General features: G+C 44.2%; 1 protein-coding gene across 1 annotated transcript in view; it reads left to right on the forward strand.

Moving 5' to 3' along the window:
* Positions 1 to 15,677, forward strand: part of LOC146206261 (uncharacterized) — a 97,763-nt gene extending 82,086 nt beyond the window's left edge. The window contains exon 2 of the mRNA XM_084590881.1: positions 11,238 to 15,677. Within this exon, the coding sequence (XP_084447007.1) occupies positions 11,238 to 11,677 (440 nt within the window). The 3' untranslated portion in view covers positions 11,678 to 15,677. The remainder of the gene's footprint in view (positions 1 to 11,237) is intronic.
* Positions 15,678 to 24,007: the final 8,330 nt, after the last annotated feature.

The raw sequence follows: 24,007 nt of genomic DNA on the forward strand, positions 1-24,007 counted from the left end.
GGGTCCCTGGTCAGACACGTTGCCCCTAGGCCACACAGGCACATTGGTATGGCTCTGTTAAAGCATGACATTTTATCCATGTTGGGTGGCCTTTCAAATTATGTGGTCGATTAGGATTATGTTAATGAGCATATGTGACCCAAAACCGAAACCAAATTGGAAACCGATCTACTAGCACACCTGACTCGCATTTCTTCTAATTACGTGCGATAAATTGGCTACCATATTCCTTTTTTTTTATCTTGCAGTAGCAACTAATAGATAATAGTTCCTGAGCAGCTGCTGTCTCTGCGCGGAGCAGCCACGCAAGAAGAATGGCAATTAAAGACATTTTTCGTAGGCAATTACGCTGGTGAAATTAATTTCTTTGCAGTTAATACTGAGCAGAAAGCAACAAAAGAGAAACTACGTATATTCCGCGATGTAGGCGCTGTTTGCTAGCTGGCCGTCGCTACATCGAGAATGTCGCCCGGGGGCATGAGACGCGGCTTACCGCCAAGCTCACACGATGTGGCAGCTCTGGACGTCTGCAGGACGCCCTGTACCGGCTCCTCAAGTCATCAGGCTTGCGCGGCAGGCTACGGCTGCATTGCGCGCCTCTGCACGTGGGGCCGCGCTCTGGGTTCTTTCACCTCTTCTTCTGCATTCGTCACTGACTGCATCCTGCGTGCACGGCGCCCATCCATTCTCGCATTTGACGGTGGTTAATTTGTACAGTAACCCTCTCAGTGATATCCTGGGACGAGGCCAATACGCCCCAAATGCGTTCACAGACTGCGGTAAATCTCAGCTGTGGCTAAGGCCCGCGCAGGCACGAGTTACACCGACACAGGGTCAGGCCGCCTAATTTGGTTGGTGCACCGCACGACGACAGCCGCAGACAGTATAGAAAAAGCGGCTCTGTAGTCAGTTTTCTTCTTGCCTGTCGTCGCACTGGTCGTAATAAATGTAAAAGGAAAAAAAATATATAGCGTTCTTTCTTCTGCATTTCTTTTTTTTTTTTTTTTGCGTGCTTAGGTGCACTGAAACTATTTTTGACGGAACGAAGCTCCTAATTTATGGAATAATTATCAGCGTCCACGGATTTTGTGATGGTTTAACTGCGGCACTGGTGACGCAACGTCTGAACAAACTCGCCAGCCGTGCTGTAGAAACACGACCGGTCTCGAGGGAGAGCGCACACTCTCCCTCTAGATTACCCAAACGTGCGCGCGGAGGTGATCTCAGAGGCCATGGTAGAGAAAGCGTGCTTTTTGTTTTTTCGACGCCAGAGGTGGCCACTGTACCACAGGCTTGCGTATCTTGGGTATCAGCGAGCTCAAGTGGACCGGAATGGGAGAATTTAACTCCGGCGATCATTATGTCTTTTATTGTGGGCACGAATCCAAGAGAAGGAATGGGGTCGCTCTCATAGTAAACAGAAGAATGGGCAAAGCAGTGCTAGGGTACAACCCCATCAAATGATATTAATGAAGCGATGGGGATCAAGCAGGTGAGGTAGAAGCGAGACTCGTGAATAGGTAATTTCAGCAGATGGTCTTGCTGAATATCTACAAAACTCATGCATCAATACCGGTCAGCAAAAACTTTTACTTCCATAAACACAGCGTTTCGAGAGCGCATGAACGCATGTTCTGTTTTGGCACGTTTCTCTAAACATCTGGTTTAAGCACACGCCGTTCATTGGGTGCTCTTATTGAGATACGTCGATTGCTAGAGTTCGAAATCCTGAATAGCTTGTACCAGTTTTAAAAATAAATCGCTAATTGCTGTCGCGAGCCGCCAATAAATGTATCTTTCGTGATTTGAACAAGTCACAGAAGACAGTGTGAACAGAGGTCATAGCAGAGGTCGCAAAGAGCGACACCAATTTGCAAGTGTTTAGCACATTCAGCTAAGGCATTAAGTGATGTCCTATTCCTGCCGTGTTTCATTTCAGTCCCTGCGCACCGATGGGGAGGTGTAGTGCTCTAGAACTTAACGGAGGAAGTGCGTCTCACCCGAAGAAACCATGAATTTTGTTTCGTTCACTTGCGCAGCAATGGTATTGTTTATTATTTCCCCCTGTTTCGTTAACTTTTTGTTTAAAGTGCAATTAAAACTCGCGCCTTATCTCTAAAGTGCATTCCAATCACAATTTGCGAATATTGATCAAGATTTATTTGATTTTACAAAGTCGATGACAGTTGCATTAACACGTCGGCTCTTTTTATAAACGTTGCCTCTGTCGTCGATTTCAAGCATACTACAATGCAGTGATTTCACAAATACTATTACATACATCACAACTGCCGACACTTCGTTTCAATACGAGATGTTTTACGTCTGGTACAATCGAGCACACTGACAGTGCGTTAGGATCACTTTTTTTAGGTATGTGTCGTAAATTGAGTAAAGACCCTCAAATGATAATAATTTTTTTTTTTGTCCCGTTTGGGTAAAATAATGCGCAAAGGAGATCGCCAGCCGCTTTCGGTCTCTGCCTGATTATTTCGTGCTCCACCTGTGATCGAATAAATAGAGACCTCTCTTCGATGGAAGCAGACTTTAAGAAGACGGGCTATACGCTAATCGAAGTCTGCGATGTCGCCTGTGGCCAGCTTGAGAATGAAAAAAGTTGTACCTCTGTTAGTAGCTCTATTTTTAGAATGACAGCTCTACTACTCCATGTACAACTTAGAGTCCCGCCTGGCTCCGACTCTATTACCTTGACACCAGACCAGGGTCAACTCAAGACCCCCCAATAAAAGAAACGCTAACAATAAATGTAAATGTAAATTGCTTTATAGGAAAGGGAAGGCATATTAACTGTTCCACTTATCGACACCCGACCCGCTCCTTAAGGGAAGGGAAGCAGGTGGTAGCGAAAGAAAAAAGAGAAAGAGGTGCCATAGTGGAGGGCTGCGGAATAATTTCGGCAACCTGGGGATCTTTAACGTGCACTGACATCGCACAGCACACGGGCGCATTTCGGCTCTATCGGAATACGATCGCCGTGGTCAGGTTCGAACCCGCAGTTCAGTAGCTGAGGGCCTTAACCACTTATGCATAACTGTGGGGTTTACTCTCGTTATAACGGGACTTAAGTAGAGTTAAACCTTCGCAATGTTCTGCTTTGTGTCCGATATTAATGTAAGCTAGTCATCCGAAACGCACATGGGAGGGAAAAAAATGAATTGGGTACTAGTGCGGAACCCATTTTTGCGATATTTCAACGAAGGAACTATTCAAAGTAGGCTTTAACGTACGTATACGTACCCTCTTTGCCAAAAGTAACCAGGCTGGATGATCTTATTCTCAGCTATGCAGTAGAGCCTTCACGGCACCTATCAAGCCTTAAATCGCTTCTTTGGAAAAAAGAGCCCCCGCCGTTAAGGGTGCCTTCAATCCTCTGTTATATGTAATAATTAAGGGAGTAATTGCTCATTGACATGCATCTAAGCTCAGCTATACTGATACAAAGGAAAGGTATACAGCTTTCTCAGAAACTTCGCAGTGAAAGAAAAATTCGTGCTGGTCCGGGGATCGAACACACGAAACTGCCGCCTTTTCGGGGCAGTCGCTGTACCAACTGGGCTAACCAGGATAGTCTAACGATCCCACTGTGGCTAACAATCACGCTCTGTAGCCTCGTTATTTTTTGCAAATACGATATTTAATAACTTGATGAACTCCAAGGTGGTCGAAGCTGATCTGGAGTCCCCCTCGGTAAGCAGTTGATTTATCCATCCCTTCCTTTCCTCACGGCGCTGCTCAGAATCCCCCCCGAGGGGTACTATTATTTTGGTTTTCCTGTCATCGTAAGCGATTATTATTATTATTATTATTATTATTATTATTATTATTATTATCGTCATTATTATTATTATTATTATTATTATTATTATTATTATTATTATTCACTGAGCCCTAATTTGGACATCTTTTCTCAAAACGTTTGAGGTGTTCGGACTAAGGAACCTGAAATTTTTTATAGCATTTTGGCCTTTTGTTACATCGCTGTTGTAGTTACCGAAACATGGCTGTCAAGCTATATATCCCTTCCAGTGATGTCGTTCCTAATAATTACGCTGTTTTTCGAAGCGACCGCCCTGAAACAGGACCCAAACAAAGAGGAAGGGGAGTGCTCATTGCTATTGAAAGTTCTCTGCAGTGTGTTCAGCGTTCCGATCTGGAAACAGTTTAAGAATGTGTTTGGCTTGAGCACACTTTAAATCGACATGAAGAACATTTACTGGCAGCTTTCTAAATTGCTCCTAACCTGCCTTCTCCTGCCTACGATGATGTTTTGCTCTCAATCGAACATTTTATAACTTCTCAAAGCAAACACAAACTACTCGTCTTAGGCGATTTTAATAGTCCTGGTTTACTTTTTCTTCGCTACAATCATTATATAGTAAGTAAGTGTAACATGCTACTTGATTTTATAGCGTTTAACTCTGCAGCAACACAATTTCATTGAAAACTGCTGTTGTAATATTCTTGATATTTGTCTATCGAATTTTAAAGTGTTCGAGTCTCGAGCTCCGACATACCACTGACTCGCTATGACAAATTTCATGCTCCACTTCTAGTTACTACTGCTGTCTCTGCCTCACCTTCTACTAATTCAGATCGGGCGGCGAATTCGCCCCGTTTCGTGTATGCAAGTGGCGATTATGTCGGTCTCTTCAGTTTCTCCTCTTCTGCGACTGGTCCCTTTTAAACGATATTAGTGATGCCGGCGAACAAGTAGGTCGCTTCACTGAAATAATTCTTAATGATATGCGTCAGTACATGCCTCTGCATACTTCTGTTCGTAGCAAATTTCCTTTCTGGTTTTCCGGGGAATAAGAACGGCGCTGACACTTAAGGAAAGGGCCCATCGCAAAGTGAAACTCCATCGGTTTGACAATTGGGCCGATGAGTTTCGGCGCTTGCGTTCTCTTTGAAAACTTTTATACAGGCGGGACCACGACTCTTATCTTGAGTCTTTAGAAAGGATTGCTTCGAATCGTCCTAATGAGTTCTTGCGATACGTTTGCAAGCGCTTCAATAAATCGTATTCACGCATCAACTTAGTTGCCTCTCAGAGGTGGGAAATTCGGGATGTTGCCGAGAGTTTTGCCCAACATTTTACATCAGTGTTAAAATCTCCACATTGCAATTCTGTATGCCTCTCATCTGGTTGGTGCACCACCTAATTCCGTTCACACTGACGAGAAGTTGATAACTGGGAGTCTTAAACGTCTGAGACCATCTTTGTCTCCTGGACCTGATGGCATCCTAGCTGCGATAGTAAAAGTCTTCAGTAGTATTTTTGTACCAGTATTAACCCCTATATTTAATAACTCGGAGCTCGAGACTCAAACACTTTCAAAATTCTGCCTTTCCTTCCGTGTGGAAAATGGCACATGTGTTTCCTGTATTCAAGCCAGGAAACAAATCTGATGTTTCCAATTATCGTCCAATTTCTCTTCTATGTGCTAAGCTCTGAGCTTTTCGAATTAGCTTTGCACAACGCACATTTCTTCCATCTCAAATATGTCATCATACCGATCAACATGACTTCTAATCGGGTCGCTCTACTTCTACCAACCTAGTCACGTTTATGACGTATATGCCTCTGCAGCAGTTCTTCATAGAGGTCAGATTAACACTGTGTATTGTGATTTGAGCAAAGCTTTCGATGTTGTAACTCACTCATTACTTCTTGAAAAGCTTGTATACTCTCTGGCGTCGAAGTCTCAATCGTAGCCCTCCTACGATTGATTGCTCCGTTGTTGCTCCTGCTTTGTCAGTGTCGATGGACAGAACTCCTCCGTTTACCCTGCAACCAGTGGAGTTCCTCTACAGGCCCGCTTCTCTTTTCCGTTTTTATTAATGACGTTTACTCAGTGATCAAGAACCCCTCATTTCTCTTTTATGCTGATGATATAAAAATATTCGAAGTAATACATTCTTTTCAAGATTGCTTGTTGTTGCAATCAGACATATCTGCTTTCTCTAATTGATGCGCGAAGAATGGACTTACCCTCAATTCTTCCAAAACTAGGGTTGTCTCATTTACTCGTAAAACGCACAGATTTTTCTACCCTTATTCTTTGAATTCAGTGCTGTTAGACAGGGTTGATCAAATTAATGGCCTTGGTATACTTTTTGACCATACCTTCTCTCTTCTCATACAAAACGCATTGCTCTGCGGGCTATTCGCATACTTGGATTCATTTGCAGGATTTCGAGAGAGTTCCGTGCCCCATTTCCGTTCTTAAAGCTGTACCTGTACATATGCTTGCCGTTTTTGGAGTACGCGTCGGTTGTTTGGAATGGCACTTACAAATCTAACTGTGACAAGGTCGACCGACTACAGCAAAAGTTTTAATGGATATTTAAATATCGCTTTCTTTGCGCAACTTCCTCCTCTCGCTCCACCAGAAGTACACAACTGAATCTTCCTTCTCTTAACTGCCATCGTGTCAAGGTAGATATAATTTTCTGCACAAACTCCTTCTTGGCCACATTATGCGCCCTCAGCTCTTATAGTATATCCTACAGCACGTTCAGCGAAAGAGCATGAGGGAATTTAGACCGTTTCAAGTTTCTCCGCTTCTGCGTTCCTATTCCCCCTTGGACAGAATGCAGAGGTTGTCTAACTCTTTTTGTACTCACCTTGACATGTTCCGAAACTCGCTCTCTTCATTTATATTGGTTGTTCGTAGCATTCTATTCAAAATAGTATTTTATTACATATAACGTTCACTTCCTAGCCAAAGTATTGTATTTACCTCACTTGCTTTTTATCCTTTTTAACGTTGTTTGTATCCTTTACCCTTTGAGGGTCGAGTTTTTTTGGAAAAAAAAACTTTCCCAGATGGTCAAATTACTTTATTGCGGATTTTGAAAGTGCAATATGAGCAAAGTCAAGAAAAAGTTGTAGAAAAATATTAGGAACTGTATTTTGGAGTCAACGTTGCTTCACACTGCAAACTCCGGAACCTCAGGAAACCACAAGGAGAGCACGAATACCTCGTGAGCTGCGATGATAAACAAGCTAACATTAGCCCCAATAAAGATGGAAATCGGTTTCTGTGGCCCCTGCACCGGGAGTGGCCATAAAAATAAAAATCAAGTTTTGCGCGCCTTCATTGCGATCAAGAGGGGGAGGGGAGGGGGGTACCGAAACCATGCAAGGGCTTTTCCGCAGACCGGGCCACAAGCTGCAGCTTGGAATCAGTTCTGTTTATCCCCTGCACAGAAGCGCCCATAAAGATAAAAATCAAGTTTCGCGCCTCCGTTGCAATCACATCGCGAAACCGAAACCGCGACAGGGCGGAGGTGTTGCCGCAGGCCGGGCGACACGCTGCAGCTAGGAATCACTTCGTTTTATCTTCGCAAGAAGGCAGTGCAATAAATTTCAAGCGCTTCTTGTAAGCCCTAGGAGATGACAGCACCTGCCAGTTAGCATGCATCGTCATTAGGGCGCGAGATTTCAAACGGAGGTTGAAACCGTACAGGAACGGCAAAAACCTTGCGGGACGGGAAACCGCCGCCGTACATTTACGGCAAAAACCCTCGAAGGGTTAACTGCTTTATATCCGCTTCTTATTTATACCTTAAATCTTTATATTTTAATCTTACTGTCATGCGCTCAATTGTATTTCTTTATTGTATTTACCTGTATTTCTAGCTTGTGTTTTAGGTACCACACATTTTTTTGCGCCCTGAATGGTTGTTTATTTTTTATATTCCTATATCACTATAGCCAAACACTGTTTGTTCTTTTTCTCTATTTGTCATTTTTTGTGTGATGTGCTCTAAAAGACATGCTACTCACTGATATCAATGCCTGCGTGACTCTTTTTGTCTAAATTTGATTTCATATGTTATTTGTTTCTTCTTTTGTGTCCTATCTGTGTGTGTAAAACGTACGTGAGCATTTTTTTTTCTTACTTGAGCTGCAGCACAAAAACCATATGGTTGTTCCTGCGCACATTAAATAAAGAGCAGGATAGTTAAGCGGGCGAGTTGGTGATAGAATATCCAAAAATACAGCGGGAACAAACGGGGAGGAAAGGAAGAAACCACAGGAACAAGCGCTGACTCTCAACTAAAGTTTAATCACAGGAAACACGCTTATGTAAGGAAACAGAAACAATAAAACACCAAAACTAGAACGCACGTGCTACTATGTGATATTCAGATATGAAACCTTACAGTCACGCAGGAGTAGGGATATTGCTGACACGCAATCTTTCTTTCTTAGCCATTTTATACGCCTCGATGATTTCCCTGGTCAACTGGTCGGGGTACGTGTTTGTACAAAATGCCAGTAAAATGCAAGGACGGAAAACAGGATTGACACTCACGCCAATGATCAACTAGATTAGTGGAGCGATTAGATTCTAATGAGTTGAGATGTTCTCTGAGTCGCGTGTTAATACATCGTCCCGTTTGCCCAATATATATCTGACCACAGGACAAGGGGATTTTATAAACTACCCCTTTGGAGCACGGCACAAACCTCTTATCGTGTTTAACAGCACAAGACGCTACATATATATTAGGATTGCGGGACTTATTTTCTACCACTGAACTAATTTTATTGAGCTTATTAGGGGCCGAAAAGACAACAACTTCCTACCTATGGGCCACATTTTTAAGACAATGAGAAAGGCGATGTACATAGGGAAGGACCGCGAACTTTCTCCGTTTCTGTTCTTTCTGCGAAGACGGCAGCAAGAAGACGGACGCTGCGCAGGCCTTCCGGCGAAACGTTCAATGCATGTGTCATCGACGTCGTCGTGTACCGACACGAAACATCGTCCCTGTCGCTATTTCTCCCTTAACGTCGTAGGGTGCCACGAACTAGTTAGTAATTCCAGTTTTCAGCTCAGGCGCTGCATTTCATAGCCGCACGAAACGGGGCTACGGTGGGATAAGTACGGGCAATCCGGTGCACTGGTTTGAGAGAAACGCTGTTCGCGCTATGCTGGCTAAATTCCACCAGCTGAAAGCTGAAATATGTAGAATTCAGCCAGCTATGTGCACGTGTTTATTCACGATCGTAAGACAAACTGCACACTTTTATTGCTTTCGACAGCTGCGGAAGTAAAAGATACGCGTCAAGCAGCTAGAGGTTCATTATGACAACGAACTAGATATCGATGTTCACTTGAGAGCTTTTGCTACCTTAGTCATTGAAAACAGCAATTCACTTTCAAGAGGAAACAGCAATATACGGCATTTGGTGCATATTAGCAGCTGACAATTCTATTTCGACCATGAAATGCACCGCGCTGTTGAGCTGTCAGTGCGTTGTAAATAGGAAAAGTCACCACTGCGCCATCAGGCAACAGGGCTCATGGCCCGAGGGTTGCAAGCACGCAAGCTAAAAGTAAGGCAGTCAAGGTATGGCACGATGTCAGCGCGGTTTCGTTTATATATTAATATTACGTAAAGACGAAACTCCTGCCGCGGTGTAATTCAAATGTTGTTGTAGTGTCAGCTACAGCTTTCGGTGTGACGTCACAGTTTGTGGACTATATTTATCAAAATTGCGGGCGTGACTGATCATTTGAATGGGGTATAGAAAGCAAATACTTGCGTAGGGCCTGCATAAAAGTTGAAGGCCGTGCATGCAGTAAACGCAACTCTACCGGTCCATGCAGTGCCGGCGCAAGGCGCCAATCGGAAGTACTGTTTCGCATCAGAGGGTTTAATTAAACTGCCTATATCCCTGCTGCGGTTTCGTGCATTCATGCGTTTCAGCCTATAGTTTCATATAAAGATTTATAGCTCTACTTCGCACGGCGTCGAGAGCAGCCGGCAGCGCGCTGAAACTTCACCTCCAATTTCTGCACGTCATATAATGCCTGCCAGTCTTTTTATAATGTTTTTCATCGTGACAATCCTGAAAGCATTTTCAGGGCCGTTTTAATCAGTGCCGTAATGCAATATAACGCTGTCGGTCCATACTGATTACATGCATTCGGATGCAGACGCCGGGGATTTGTACTACCCAGCAGACGTATAGAGGGCGCTTTTTTGCAATATTTTCGTGGCACCCCCTGGGCAGCCAAAGCCGCCTATAGCGTTAGAACGTATCGCAGGTCCCATATGTACCAGCATCAAAATGAAATTCCAACAGCTTTGCACGTGGCCACAGGACTAGAGATTGGCGCGCTCTGCTTCGGATGGTGATGCGGTAGCGTGGCGTGCGCTGCTTCGCGCGCTGAACGCTACGCTATATATCGCATCACCATCCGGGCCAGCATATTCACAGGCCGTTGCGCTTGCACGTCATGCGCGAAGGCGACCGTAAGTTTCACGATGAAATCAGTATTTGCACTGACATCTGACATACTAGTGGGCGGGTATTGCGCGCAGCACGTGTTTTATGGCATGGACACATGGTATGGTACCTTCAAAGGCACCTTCAAGCCGCGCTTTCAAAAAAGTAGGGTATATGCCTTAGTGGCATAAATCGTCCCTTTCTGATTGCGCTTGCGTTTGTTCAGAAGCAAGCTGTCCATTTATTCCTGAGAAAACCGGATTTAAATGTTTTGCCGTCACTCAGTTCAATCTCCTGGTGACATGCACTAGGGCCAACAAACGCTCAATAGATCAATCTTTTGAATTTGGCTGCTGATGTATATATATATATATATATAGCCCGAACTCAGTGATCTGTAAACAACAACAAAGAGCTTTCTTCATGCTCCGTATCGTTTGTTTGCGAAGAGGGCCTGTGTGCCGGTGACACCTGTACTTAAGTTTTTTTTTTTTTTTCATTAATTTTCCTTAGCATTAAACTTTGGTGATTCATCGATACAGGCTAACATCCATTGATCCTCAGTGTCCGTTTAAAAATGCCACCGATATTGTTATACGGTAAACAATTACGAAGTCATTACAGAGAAAGATTATTACTAAACGACTCGCGGGCTATTAGGGGCGCCGTAGTGTAGGGCTACAAAAGCGCCCGTCCGTGCGATTGAGCGTCCGTTAAAGGGTGGTCTAAATATTTTCTGATTAGGATTGATTTCGACCGCCCTCTAAATGACGCTTACACTGCACGGTACGGTGGTGTTTATGCATCACCTCTATCGAATTAGGGCCGCGCCGCTGGGATCAAATCTGCAAATTTGGGATCAGAAGCCCAATGTCAAAGCCGCGTCTAGACCGCCTTGGGCGGTGCTTCTAATCCTCTTATTCTTGACTGGCGATCTAATTCATATCGTAACCGCGTGTTCTTGCAGAGTGCTGTTACTACATGCTGGGAGGCCAGAATCCGGGGTTGCCCCGCGCCTTTATGTACGGGTTCAACCTGCTGTGGCTCTCGCTGATCGCTGTGTCTGCCCTCTTGGGATCGCTGGTGCACGAGAGCTACTACTTCATCAGCATCGGCTGTGTTATGCTGAGCGTGGTTACCTGCGCCTCCTACAGCATCCATCGGACGTGCACCACCAGACGCCAGCAGCCCATGGTCCCTGCCTTGAGCGCGCAGCTGAGCGACCCTTTCTTGGGCCCACCACCCCCCTACGAGACTGTCATGGTCGAGAATGTAGCCGAACCCCCTGAATATGCCGAAGCAATGCTCACTAACGACGTCCCAAAGGAACCTCTGTCGAACAACGTGGAATCGGAGCACTTGCTTTCTGACGAGCCGCAGTCGACCACTGTGCAAGTTGAGAAGTAACCCCCCCTTCCCGGAGAGGCTAAGTGCCATGACCCGGCTTCTGTGTACCTGTCTGTGCTTGTGTGAACTCGTGATTAAGCTGGCTCCGTCCTGGGGAATCGGTATTTTCGGAGAGGGAAGAGAGAAGGCTGAAATGGGAGCAGCTATGGTCGCTGGCATGAGGCACCTGAGAGTACAAGTACTATAGTCAGATACGACAAAAGAAAAAAAAACGGCTTTTGCCCCTCGAAGATCCCCCCCTGGGCAACCAAAGGAGCCTAGCGACTTTCGTTAGGCGCCTTTGGACCTGCTGACGGACCAATCCACTGCGTGGCAGATTGAAGGCGGCGCACCACGCCTTAATCCGACTACCGGCGACGGCAAGACGGCCAGTCGACGGCACTGGCTGAAGGGCTTTCTTTGAAGGGGCATCTGCCGTTTTTTTCTTGAGTTGTGTCCAAGTATAACAAAATGGACGGGTAAAAAGCTAAGTGGCCTTCTAAGGAACACGTAATCAATGCGTGTACTTCTTTAGCTCACATTGAGCTTTTGTTGTCAATGTTTTTGCACTCACAAAGCAATCATGCAACGGAATTCAGCCCAGTTCGTGCCTTTTACAGCGCGGAAACTCACAGAAAGCAACGCCAGCAATGGTTGAGCCCGGCCACAATTGTATACACTGCCAAAGAGTTGCCACAAGTTTTGGCATCTCCCGCCTTAACGTGTACACGACAAGCATTTAGGACGCTACCATCCAGTCACAATAGCGTTCCTTTCTTCAACGCCTGTGTAATTGCGCTTACTATAGCAAGCATTGTGCCGACGTCACCTGAAAATCATTCACGTGAGATTTCGACAACGATTAGCATTTGGGCTTGTGGGCGCGAAGTCAAGTTGAAAAATGCGTGGAGGCAAGGCGGAGGGATGTGCACACACAACACGAGCAATAACGACTCATGTTTCCTGCGGCACGTCGAACTGCAGAAGAAATAACACAAAAGGAAAGGAATTGGCATTCTGAGGGATTCAAGACAAACTAAAAGACTTTCTTCAAGAAACTTTGTTTTTCGCCTTCTTCCTGCCTATTATCATTATAAATTGCTTTTAGCGGCACTTCCTAAATCTCCCATATCCTGTTCTCGAGATCCCACTATTCTTCCCCTTCTGGTCAGCAGACCCACCACTCACTTCGTTCCTGCTCCATCTCACCCACACCGTCACGTATGATCTCTTAGTGTCGCACTTCTCACCTTTCCTGTCATCTTAATAACTTGGTTGAAAACAGAACTGAAGCCAGTTCCATCATTTTTGTGAAAACCACATCTGCAGAGCTTTATAGCGAGGCTAATGTTTGCCCGGCAGCAAGAAAAGAATTTATCATGGGGAAAATTGTATTGAAGTAACTTACCGCAACTCAGATCGAACATCAGATGTGTCCAACGACAAGGATTCCATGATATATAGGTCAAAGTTGGTGTTGGATCAGTTTGTCGAGGCGAATGGTGATGTAGCCTAGCCTCAGGGATCCGCGTCGAACCGTGTGCCCGTGTACTAAATTTCATTCGCGAAGTCGGTCGGGTATAACGACATCTGTACTCTATTCTTTAACTCTTTTTTCTCTCTTCTAGGCGCCCTGTTTCTAGAAAAAAGTATCTTCGTTGTCATTAAATTACGGTAATCTATCGACGCTGGTCAATTTGAATTTATCTTCGATGAACTTTTAAGCTACCAAACCCTCTCTTATCGGCATGAGTGCCGTGCATTGAGCTCTTCAGCTCCCTGAGCCTGTTCGCGCGGCCGATGTACTGCAATAGGGCATTTGTGACCGATATCGAACTTACGCTGGCTGATTGAGAAGGAGGACATTACTTTGTCTCGATTCCTTGTTCATGTACGCCCACCCTCTTTTTGTATGATTTTTTTTTGTCCTCCCGGTTTATATTTGGAGACCTGCGCAGGAAACAAAAGTTGACAGCCCGCGCTGTTGTTGTGTTCGCCTCTTTGCCATGTCCTACCAAACGACTTCATGATTCTGTTCCAACCAGCTATGAGGAAGAAGGGGAGGTTGAACTGATTAGCTGATGTCGACTTCAAGTGGTGCAAAACTAACCTCCCCTCCTCTTGATCTTATGAAAATGAAGGAAAGAGGGCGACCGACTACTTCGTAATCTCCACCTCCATCGCTTATTTTTCAGGCTGATTTCTTAACTTAGATGGCGCTGTTTCCAGAGTAACTGGCCTTTCTGGCGTTTTGTTTCCGAGACGCGTCAAGAATAGAAAACTTGACTGTTCATTGTGTGTAAGTATTAAATGTTTGACGATTCCCTAATAGGTTAGCAAACGTTGATTCGTCAAAATCTGAAGTTCGTGCCACAAGCACGCCCTGTTTCACAACGTACCGCTCATTCAGGCAGCACAGTTTTGGGAAAATCGGCGCTCATTCTCGCGGCGGACAGTGCAATTCTGCAATGCTTTTTATTTTCACCATTGCATGTTTTCTCCACAGGAGTCGCCACTGTGTCCCTTTAATATCTGCACTCCTTCTGGAAGAGGCTTGTGATGACAAGCAGTTGGAATTTGTGTCCGGCGTTGAAATCCGTAGCCACAAAATCATTCGAGTACAGCGAAGCTGAGGGAGCGACTAAATTGTGCTTTCTTATTTCTAACATCAACACGGACAGGAACGATCTGAACTGACGAAAAGAGAATAACTAAAATTTGTCCTTTTGAACGTGGCAGTTGGACGAGCCTTTTGTAGACGTTTTCACATCCTGTGTTGCGGGCGTCCAGCGGCCACATGAACAGTGCCTTTAACTTTGCCTAAACATCTCTGAAATAAAAGTCCTCTAGAAGAACTACAGATTGGGCTAGTTGCTGCTGCTTCATAATGGTGGTTTAACAGCGCAAAACAGACACAGACAGAATAACGTAAGAGACACAGCGCTGATTCGTGTGTCTCGTTTCTTTCTTCGTCTGTGTCTGTTTTGCGCTGTTAAACCACCATTATGAAAATCCCTCCCTGCCCTTCTTCCTATCCCTTGCGTAATTAAATCACTTACCGCCTGCATTCTGAGTGCTGCATTTCCCAGTTACCTAGAGGGGGCTGTGCCACTGAATGTTGCTGTACTGAAAGCGTCGCTGTTAGCTATCTTTCCGCTTTCAACAACGGGACATGGTCGTATTCGTGGTTGTTTATGCGAGACGAGAAAGAAAGGTTTGAGAGAGCGGCTATGCATAGTAGCTCATTACGAGTCAAGTGTTCATCTGCTTGGTGCTTCTGTTGGAAGGCAGTTGTGTTGGGTTTACCTAGCGTTCGGACCTTATATCCATATATAGCTTTTGTTTCGTCAAAGTGTGCGTATTTGTGAGCCTCAGCCCAGGGCTGGATTATTTGTTGTTTTTATCTCACTTTTTATCTCAAGTATTTACTCTGTCTTTTATATCGTTTTACTATTCTCCTGTCTCGCTCTTCCGGACCAGTGGAATCAGGTGTGGCGTCGCCGTGGCAGGGATGACCTCTTTTGGCCTTATAAGAGTCACTGCCCTTGTCACGTCAGGGCAACATGCCGCTACTGATTAATCACGGGGTCTCAGAGCGTGTCAGAGTTGGCGTTCTAGTTGGAAGGTGGCGCAGAGGAAAACTGCTGCGCGTGATTTGCGTCCCTAAAGCAAGTGTATGTATTGCAGGAAGTGGCAGGAAAAACGTTTTTTGTAGTAATGATACTGGACCTCAGTCCAGGGCGGAGGATAAGGTGAAAACTAGAGTGGCGTCGAAGTGTCATATTTCCCAGGAGCACGCTGTGAGTGACTGCGATGCGAAGATCAACTTTGCAAAAGCCAAAGATGTACGCGAGTTTCGTGACATACAGGCCCTTTACAACTGTTGGTACAGATGAAAGGCTTGCTGGAGGCGAAGGGAGCTAGACACTGTCAACCATGTCATTTCTCGTGTTTCTCTTACTTGCAAAGTTACTTGGAATACTCTGTACTCTGTGACAGAAAAAAAAAAAAGATAATAAAGTATTTGTTGCAAAGTTTGTCGTCTTGCTTAGTCGGACCGATGCGAAATATGCCACGGCATCGGTCATGAACTATTAAAATATCGTCTGCTGTAAAGAACGTCCGTATAACCACTTCTGAACGAAATGTAGACTGCACAGAGACTGAAGCTAGTTTACAACGATGCAGTCCAAGTAACGATGACTTGATCGTAAGCGTGGTTTTAATGTTAGCCAGGTAACGTTTACCTGCGCGCAACGACGACAAAATCAGATGTGCCATGACTGCGTGCAGAAATTAATATTGCATAAAATGATACAATCAAGTATGAGGAACAACGAGTGGCAGGGCTTCTGTTGTGATCTATAAGCGGATGCCGCCTTATTGAGTCCTGGGAGCAAATAGGCCGAAAACGTCAATGCTAACATCACCTTCTAAGCAAATGAAAATACGAAACAGTAAAAATATCACGATCTTGACACCAAAATAGAGCATTGAACATGAAATCTTTAAGTGCATTTTATTCTCCAGTCACGCTTTAAATCTTCAAGGGACAGAAAATATAAGGAGTAATATCTGATCCATAAATTTAGAACATTGGAACTAGCAGGAATAAATTTAGAAAGGAGCATTAGAATCCCTTAAACATATTCCCTCTGCGCCATAACTTGTTCGGGAAAACAATACCATATAGCGTTAACTGTACAGTCTATTCACAGCATGTGTACACTCTATCCCCTCTCCGTAATAACATAAGCTTCCAAACATGTTTCCGTCTTATCACTTCCTACTTTGGTTGCCCCTTGAACCCTTTTCTTAAGATCATGGGCGTGGCAGGGGTGGCCTATTTATTTTTTTATTTATTTATTTATTTGTACCTACTGCAACCGCTGCTGGGGCTATTGCAGGAGTGGGGTTAAGGAAAACATACAAAAATAGCAAGTTACAAAACAAACTGAACTAGCATGTTTACGCACATAGTGGATATAATATGGTACATACACTGAAAAGAGAAAAGAAAAAAAAAAGAATGAACCAATACACAATAAGCACAACACAAAGAAAAGAATCATGTGCCATTGATAGCGGATAAAAATGTCCACAGTGGAAGAGACCGCGTTGTGGCAGGAATTGTGTTCCAGTGTTCAATTGTTCGGGGGGGAAAGTTGTATTTGAAAATATCATTACGGGAGAAGTATGGCTCTAGGCTGAGGCTATGATGACTCCTCGTTGATCGGGGAATATCGGGGTAAGGTACGCATTAGGTGTTACATGTTGAACTGAATTAACGATCCAATGCAAACAACTTCAATGAATCCACGTGACGGCGCACGTAGGAGGGGTTGGATTCAAAGCGGACGCGGCGCAAGGTGAGAAATGGCGATCGTACCAATGATATAATTACCCGATTGCTTTTCTTTGAATACTCTCTATTTATGTCAATTTCACAATGTTAATGAGGGTTCCAGACTGGATATGCGTATTCAAGTGCCGGACGAATTAGCGATGTGTACATTAGTAGCTTAGTCCCTTTTGGAGCATTAGGCAATGTTCTTCTCCAATACCCAAGCGATTTGAGTTCTTCAGAGCAAACAAAAAATATAGTTTGACCAGGACATGTTAGTAGCAAATATAACAGCGAGATACTTGTATTCGGCAGTCCTGAGCAATGGTCAGTCGTTGAAAGCATTATTAAATACTTAATGGGAGGACGTGCTGTTAGTAAAAGCCATCATTAAAGTTTTAGTAAAATATATTTAAATTTTTCAGGTATTACTCCAAGAAATAAAAAAAGTAGCAAATGACTTTCGGGTGTGTTAATTACCTAATATAAGAAACATTCATCCGTAGATAGGCGTATTCGTGACGTGGTATGGCGAGGTAAATCATTAATGTATATTAGGAATAATAAAGGACCAAGCACCGAACCTTGAAAAGAGCCACATGGTACATCTACAGTACAGGAATTAGTTGAAGTATAAGAGTCGAACTATTAGCGGTGCGAAAGAAAATTAGCAGTCCAACTAACCAAGCGAAGATTTTTTTTAAAATAGCGTTTAGTTTGAATAGGAGGCTGGAATTAGGTACAGTGTCAAAAGCTTTAGAAGAATCTACAAATATTGCATCCACCTCGCCTCCAATATCCATGTTACATAAAAGGTCGTGCGAAAATTCAATTAGTTGTGTTATGATGCTTAAATCTTGTCTGAATCCGTGTTGAAGATGAGACAGCATGTTATTATATTCCAAAACGTTTATTATATATTTGTGGATTATGTGCTCCAGCATTTTACATGAATACGATATTAACGAGATAGGTCTGTATTTCGGTAAAAGCTGCTTCTTACCAGATTTGAACAATGGAAGCACCTTCGCTAGCTTCCAGGACGATGGTACGACGCCAGAGGTTAGCGATTCACGGAAGATGATGGCTAGTTATCGAGCAGCCCATAATGAATATTGAACAAGAAATGAGTTGGGTATACCATCAGTCTCGGTTCATTTTTTTGTGTCCAGCTTCAGTATAAGGTTAAGAACAACCATCCCCGCTGATTATGATATCGCCAATCGAGAAAGCCGTGTGTGAAGGACAAAAGGAAGGAACTTGGTCGGTATCAGATAGAAATACCGATTGAAAACAGGCATTGAATGCATTAGCTATTTTTGCCGGTTCATTAGTGGTTTCATTGTTTACGACAAAAGATGAAGATACTACGGTTTTGGCAAAACTGACTGCCAAAATTTGTGGCGATTTGCTCTCGGAAGATCACCAAGCTGGCAGTTGGAAAAGCGGTCTTTCGCCAGATAAGTTAGCACTCGGAGCTCCTCCTTTGCGTGATGCATGCAAAATGTTCTCTTGATGTGTTGTTATTCTGTTTATTTGTCCTTCTCCCCTCTTTGCGGAAAGCTTTTTGGGACTGTCCCAGGGCAGCTGTATTCTTTATCAAGATCCTTTGGAATGCTTGTCCCATTTCAAAAAAGGCGTGCCAGCATCGAACCTGCGTTAGGTGCTGACTCATCATCTACCCCGCATTGTAGTTTTTCCTGCTGTTGCTGCCTTTTTTTTTTTTCTTTTTTCAGGCCACGGTATCACCGGTTCCAGGTTCATAAATACATATGAAAGGAACACTTTTTTCACTTCTTGGCCTGCTTATTCTTCCCCTCCCTCCTCCCTACCCCCTCCCTAGTTTTCTTCCTCGGAATAAAAAGCGTATTTAAAGCCAGTGATGATCGCGCTGGCCAGATGAAGACAAGTCCACTTGTCGAAACATTGGCTCGGCTTGCGAACTGAGGCTGCCTCTCATTTCATTTTCAGCTCCTTTTTCATACTGTGTAGCCATATTCTTTCTCTATCGCTATCGCATAACGAAGACACAGTTTACTAAATTAAAGCCAGGGAGTAGCGTAAGACGTTTCCTCTGCGTTACAACTTAGTTGTCGCCTGAAGCACTGCGATAGTCGTCACCATCATTGTCCTTTTGACGTGCACATATGTTGACCATCTTCCAAAAGGAATGTATGCGCGAGCGTTGCTTATTGGCGTCGCCCTTACTTCATGCAGAAGTAGCCACGAAGAGGATTCGGTCAGAGTTAATTCGTGTTTGTCAGCCAGCTAGAAGACAGACACCTGTTCTCTGTTCGCACAATTGGACTAGTCGCTGGAATCCTGTCCTATAATCAGAGCCTATAACCACCTAACCCCTTGGATGACTGATCAAAGATTAGGAAAATAGAAAGAAGTCAGCGGTAGGAACAGAAGCTGTAAAGAATAGATAATAAACGTAAAGAAAAAAAAATATGACACCACGACTGAGCAGAGCAATCGTTAAACAGTTTAGAGCCGAAAAAAAAAAAAGGAAAATAAACGTACGAAAACAAGGCAGTGATGTGGTATAGAAGCCCAGAGCGGCAGTGAACAGATTGCTTCTCGCAGCTCTAGATAAGATCATAGTCTTTGCGGAGCGTCAGTCTGAACTGAAGCGCATTTTTTTCAAGTATCGCCATCACAATGCTCTGCGTCACGACAGTCGTTCGGGATACGCTATGCGTACCGCCCACGCCACTGAACATAAGGGAGTAATTATACTTGAATCCACCTAAGCCAAGTCATACGGCTACGAAGTAAAGCTACGCAGTTTTTTGGAAAACTTTGTAGCTAAAGAAAAATTCAACCACAAAGTTACCGTGGAAGCTTTTCTTTGTAATCACACGGCTGCGCTTGGGTAGAGGCTAATGCGTTGTCGTACCAACCTGGGGGATTTGTCAATTTCTAGTGGACGAAACAGTGATGTTATGCGCACAGTGACGGGAAAATATTTAACATAGATGTAGAGGATGCGTGAGGTATTTGAGAACACAATGTTTTCTTCAGGGAGAAAAGAATATCTCCAACAAAATCGACATGTTTTCACCAAACTTTGACAACTACGTTTTCTAATATTTATTTGCACAATTGCTCAATTAATCCGCCATTTACAACAACCGATTCAATTCGGCGTCAAAAATGGCTGCATAATGGGATCAGGTGGCCCTTAGAGATGGTGGCCATTTAGTCAACAATAGCGGTCTTTAGAGATTCTTTGGTGTTACGTGGATTTTTGCTGACCTCTCCGGCAATGACGCCTCAGCCATAGTAGTCGAGCGGCTTTAAATCTGAAGAACTAGGAGGCCACAAGTTAGGACTGACGTGGTCGTGAAGGTTGTCAGTCAACCAATCCTGGGTGACGCAGGTGGTGTGGGCTGGAGCCGAATCAGCCGAAATATATAAGATCTTCCTTTCGATATAGTCTCCACCAGCGCTTTACAACGGTGGCGAGCAACTCCACGTTCGTGGCGCGGTATTAACGCGGAGTCCTGCAGAAAAGTGTGGAACATTACACCACCTTCGTTCTGACGGTGGCTAACATCATCACAAATGATGAAAATTTTGTGTGCAGCACCGTAAGCACCTCATCAGCGTAACGCCACCTGTCGTTATGGTGGTTAATGTATTGGAACTGATCAAATTTCTTTTCATATGAACAAAAAGAAAAAAGAAAGCAGAGCATTCAAGGTTACCCAGGCTTCTCCAGCCTGTTTAGCAAGCGCTTCGACCGGAGCAGGCAATTCTTCCGATTTTTCTCGGGTATGAGTCACCTCCTCCACATGACACAGGCCCTCTTCTCATTGCATAGGAATAATAGTTCAAGTCCCCACACACAGCGAGCCTGACAGTTGATTCTGCGACTCGGAGCTCATTTGTACTAGCCCTCATTGACTTAAGTCGTCACTCACGACGACATGCAGCCGCTGGAGAAAATGATGTGTTCTGACGCCATCAGTGAGGATCACCACGCTAAAGACAGACCGAGGCCTGACCCGTACAAGCAGAGTAGGACACGGTGCGGACGAAGCCAAGAGGCCGGCGAAAGCCTTTCTTGCCTCATGATTCGTGTGAGCAGAAAACGTCCTTCGCACCTGTCCATCATTCAGTGTCGACAGCGATGAACCAAATAACTGATGATTAGCCATGATAACTATGAAAGAATTAGTTATATTCATGATTAGTCATAATCATGATTACAGTGTCTCACGTCATAAGAGCTTAATGTAGTATGTATATATCACCACTCGGATCCATGCCCAGACATGTCTCAAGACGCCAGGCGTTGTCGAAACTCCGTGTACAACACAACGCATTATAAGTGTGGACACAGGCGCACAACCAGACCAGCATCAGGAAAGAAATGGCATTGCAGCAGGTAAGGAGCCTTAAATGCCCCTGGAACTTTTCTTTTCTGCGTATAGCTCCAGCAGCCGGTGCCAGGGCGTACTGCGAGCAAAGACGGCGAAGCGCATATGATGCCGAAAGCGCCGCTACAAGGGTAAAGGTTTGTGTCACCCTATGCATGCAGTGCATAGCCAGCACTGAAGAATGAGCGCTTCGGGTAACCCTTTTTTTTCTTTATGCGGCCGTTCGGCGCTTGGGCCGCGTCGTCGTTGCCGGTGTAACCGAGCGAGTCACATGAGCGAATTTCTCGGGAGGAGAGAAAGAAGAGCCGTGGAGCTGCCCGCCGCTAGCTCGTGGTTCTTCTTTCATTTCTCTTCTGAGAAATTCTCTTCGGCTCGCGACAAAAATAAGAGAACTGTGACTGCACATACACACATTCAAGCATTTCTCAAATTCTTTGCCTCAATATATCACAAAAATTCCTAAACAGCCGCTCTCAAGTTTCGTATTAGGGAGTATCGTAATTGTCCCTATAATTGTTTATATATATATATATATATATATATATATATATATATTGCGGCCACATAGGGAGAAGGTGAGCCACTCTTGTTAGTGGGAAACCCCTAAAGAAGGAGTAAGTAGCGAAACTTAGGCCTGTTGAAATAAATTATTGAAATGAACACTAAAGATGCGCCTTCGGAAGCAATGAAAGCAAATGAGACACTAAGAAGGAATTGAGCAAATATGCCCATTAGTGCACCACTATTTTTTTTTTTTCGATGTATGTGAGGGAAATTTAAAAAAAGCTGGAGATTCGTGGTTTGGATTTTAAGCTCCCATGTCGCCAATTGGTTAACCGCACCAGCAATATGGCTCATGTACGGCGATGAAGTTGTTGTTCTGGGAGACAGTTCGAACGCCATGATAGAATTGTACCAAAATGCAAGGATCTAGAAAGGGAGGCTGGAAAAGAAAATGCGGAGGTGTTGCCTGGACGGCGATACTGGATTGTTGGTTTGTTACTCGGCAATGACACAAAGGAAAACTCGATATAAAGGAGGAGGAGAAAACTAAGCTGTGTTAAATAACAAGATCACCAAGCAACGATGTATAAGGATTTTGCGCACGGTAAACATATAGCTTATCGGGATCAGGGAAGACTTAGGCTTCAGAAAAAAAAAAAGGCATTGCTCGTCCAGTGTGTTTGTCTACGTACAAGTGGAAAGGGGGGGGGGGGGATGATTTAGCACGTAGAACGGTCGAGGTAAATGAAGCAGAAGCAATGGGGTTACATTTTACCTACATAGTGCTACTGCAGGTGGAATCAGCGATGTCAGATACCGGATCACGGTTTCGAAGAAAACGAAAGCATAACAATGACTGAAGTAGTGTGTGTTGCACTACTGAAATCACTATATAGTTCTGAAAAGGATTCCTTACGGGCATTAGTTGGCTGAATTATGTGGGCCGCTTGCATTCGAGGTCGGCCGGCTTCAATTTGTCTTTGTAACAGAAATTGTGCCAAGCACTTGCCTGCGGCGTTGTTTGTGTAGCCATTTGATTCATTCCAGTACATGCACCGCTCACAGTAGCCACGAAGTTTCTAGCAGGTGTTATAAAGGGTTAAAACGCAAGAAAGCAAAGGAGAGGCTACGAAGGCAAGAGGCCCAACGATCATGGCAGCCGGGTCTCGAAAGGTAGGCCAGTAGTAGCGGCTGCACTAGCGCCTGGCATTCGGAATCTACTGTCTTTATTCAGACTTCTTAAACAAGCTTTACCGGAAGCTGTAAGCATGTGCATGCCACTCCGGGTGCAGCGAGAGGAGGAAGTTGCGCAAGGAAAGCGATATCGAAATATCCGTAAAAAGTTTTTGCTGTACTCTGTCAACCTTGTCTCAGTTCGATATGCAAGTGCCATTCCAAACAACTGACGCGTACTCCAAAGGCAGCAAGCATATGCCCAAGTACAGCTTTAAGAACTGAAGTGGAGTACGAAACTCTCTCGAAAGTCAGACGAATACCAGTGTGCGCATAGCCCGCTGAGCAATGCTTTTAATAATAATAATAATAATAATAATAATAATAATAATAATAATAATAATAATAATAATAATAATAATAATAATAATAATAATAATAATAATAATAATAATAATAATAATAATAATAATAATAATAATCAGCCTGACTATACCCACTGCAGGTCGAAGGCCTCTCCCATATTTCTCCAAATAAGCCGGTTCTGTGCTAGTTGCATCCACTTGACCCCTGCGAACTTCTTAACCTCATCCGCCCACCTAACTTTCTGCCGCCCCCTGCTACGCTTTCCTTCCCTTGGAATCCTGTTTGTTACCGTAAGCTACCATCGGTTATCCTCTCTTCGCACTACATATCCTGCCTATGCCCATTTCTTCTTGTTAATTTCCACTAGAATGTCAGTAACTTGAGTTATTTCTCTGACGCACTCTGCACGCTTCCTATCTCTTAATGTTACCCCTACCATTTTTCGTTCCATAGCCTTCTGAGTTGTCCTCAACTTAAGTAGAACCCTCTTGGTTAGCCTCCACGTTTCAGCCCCTGCAACTGTTATATATTTTCCTCTTGAGCGATACCGGTAAGCTGCTAGTCATCATTTGCGAG

Source organism: Amblyomma maculatum, chromosome 1 (assembly GCF_055883805.1).
Source record: "Amblyomma maculatum isolate TAMU_Amacu chromosome 1, ASM5588380v1, whole genome shotgun sequence".
Taxonomy (NCBI): domain Eukaryota; kingdom Metazoa; phylum Arthropoda; class Arachnida; order Ixodida; family Ixodidae; genus Amblyomma; species Amblyomma maculatum.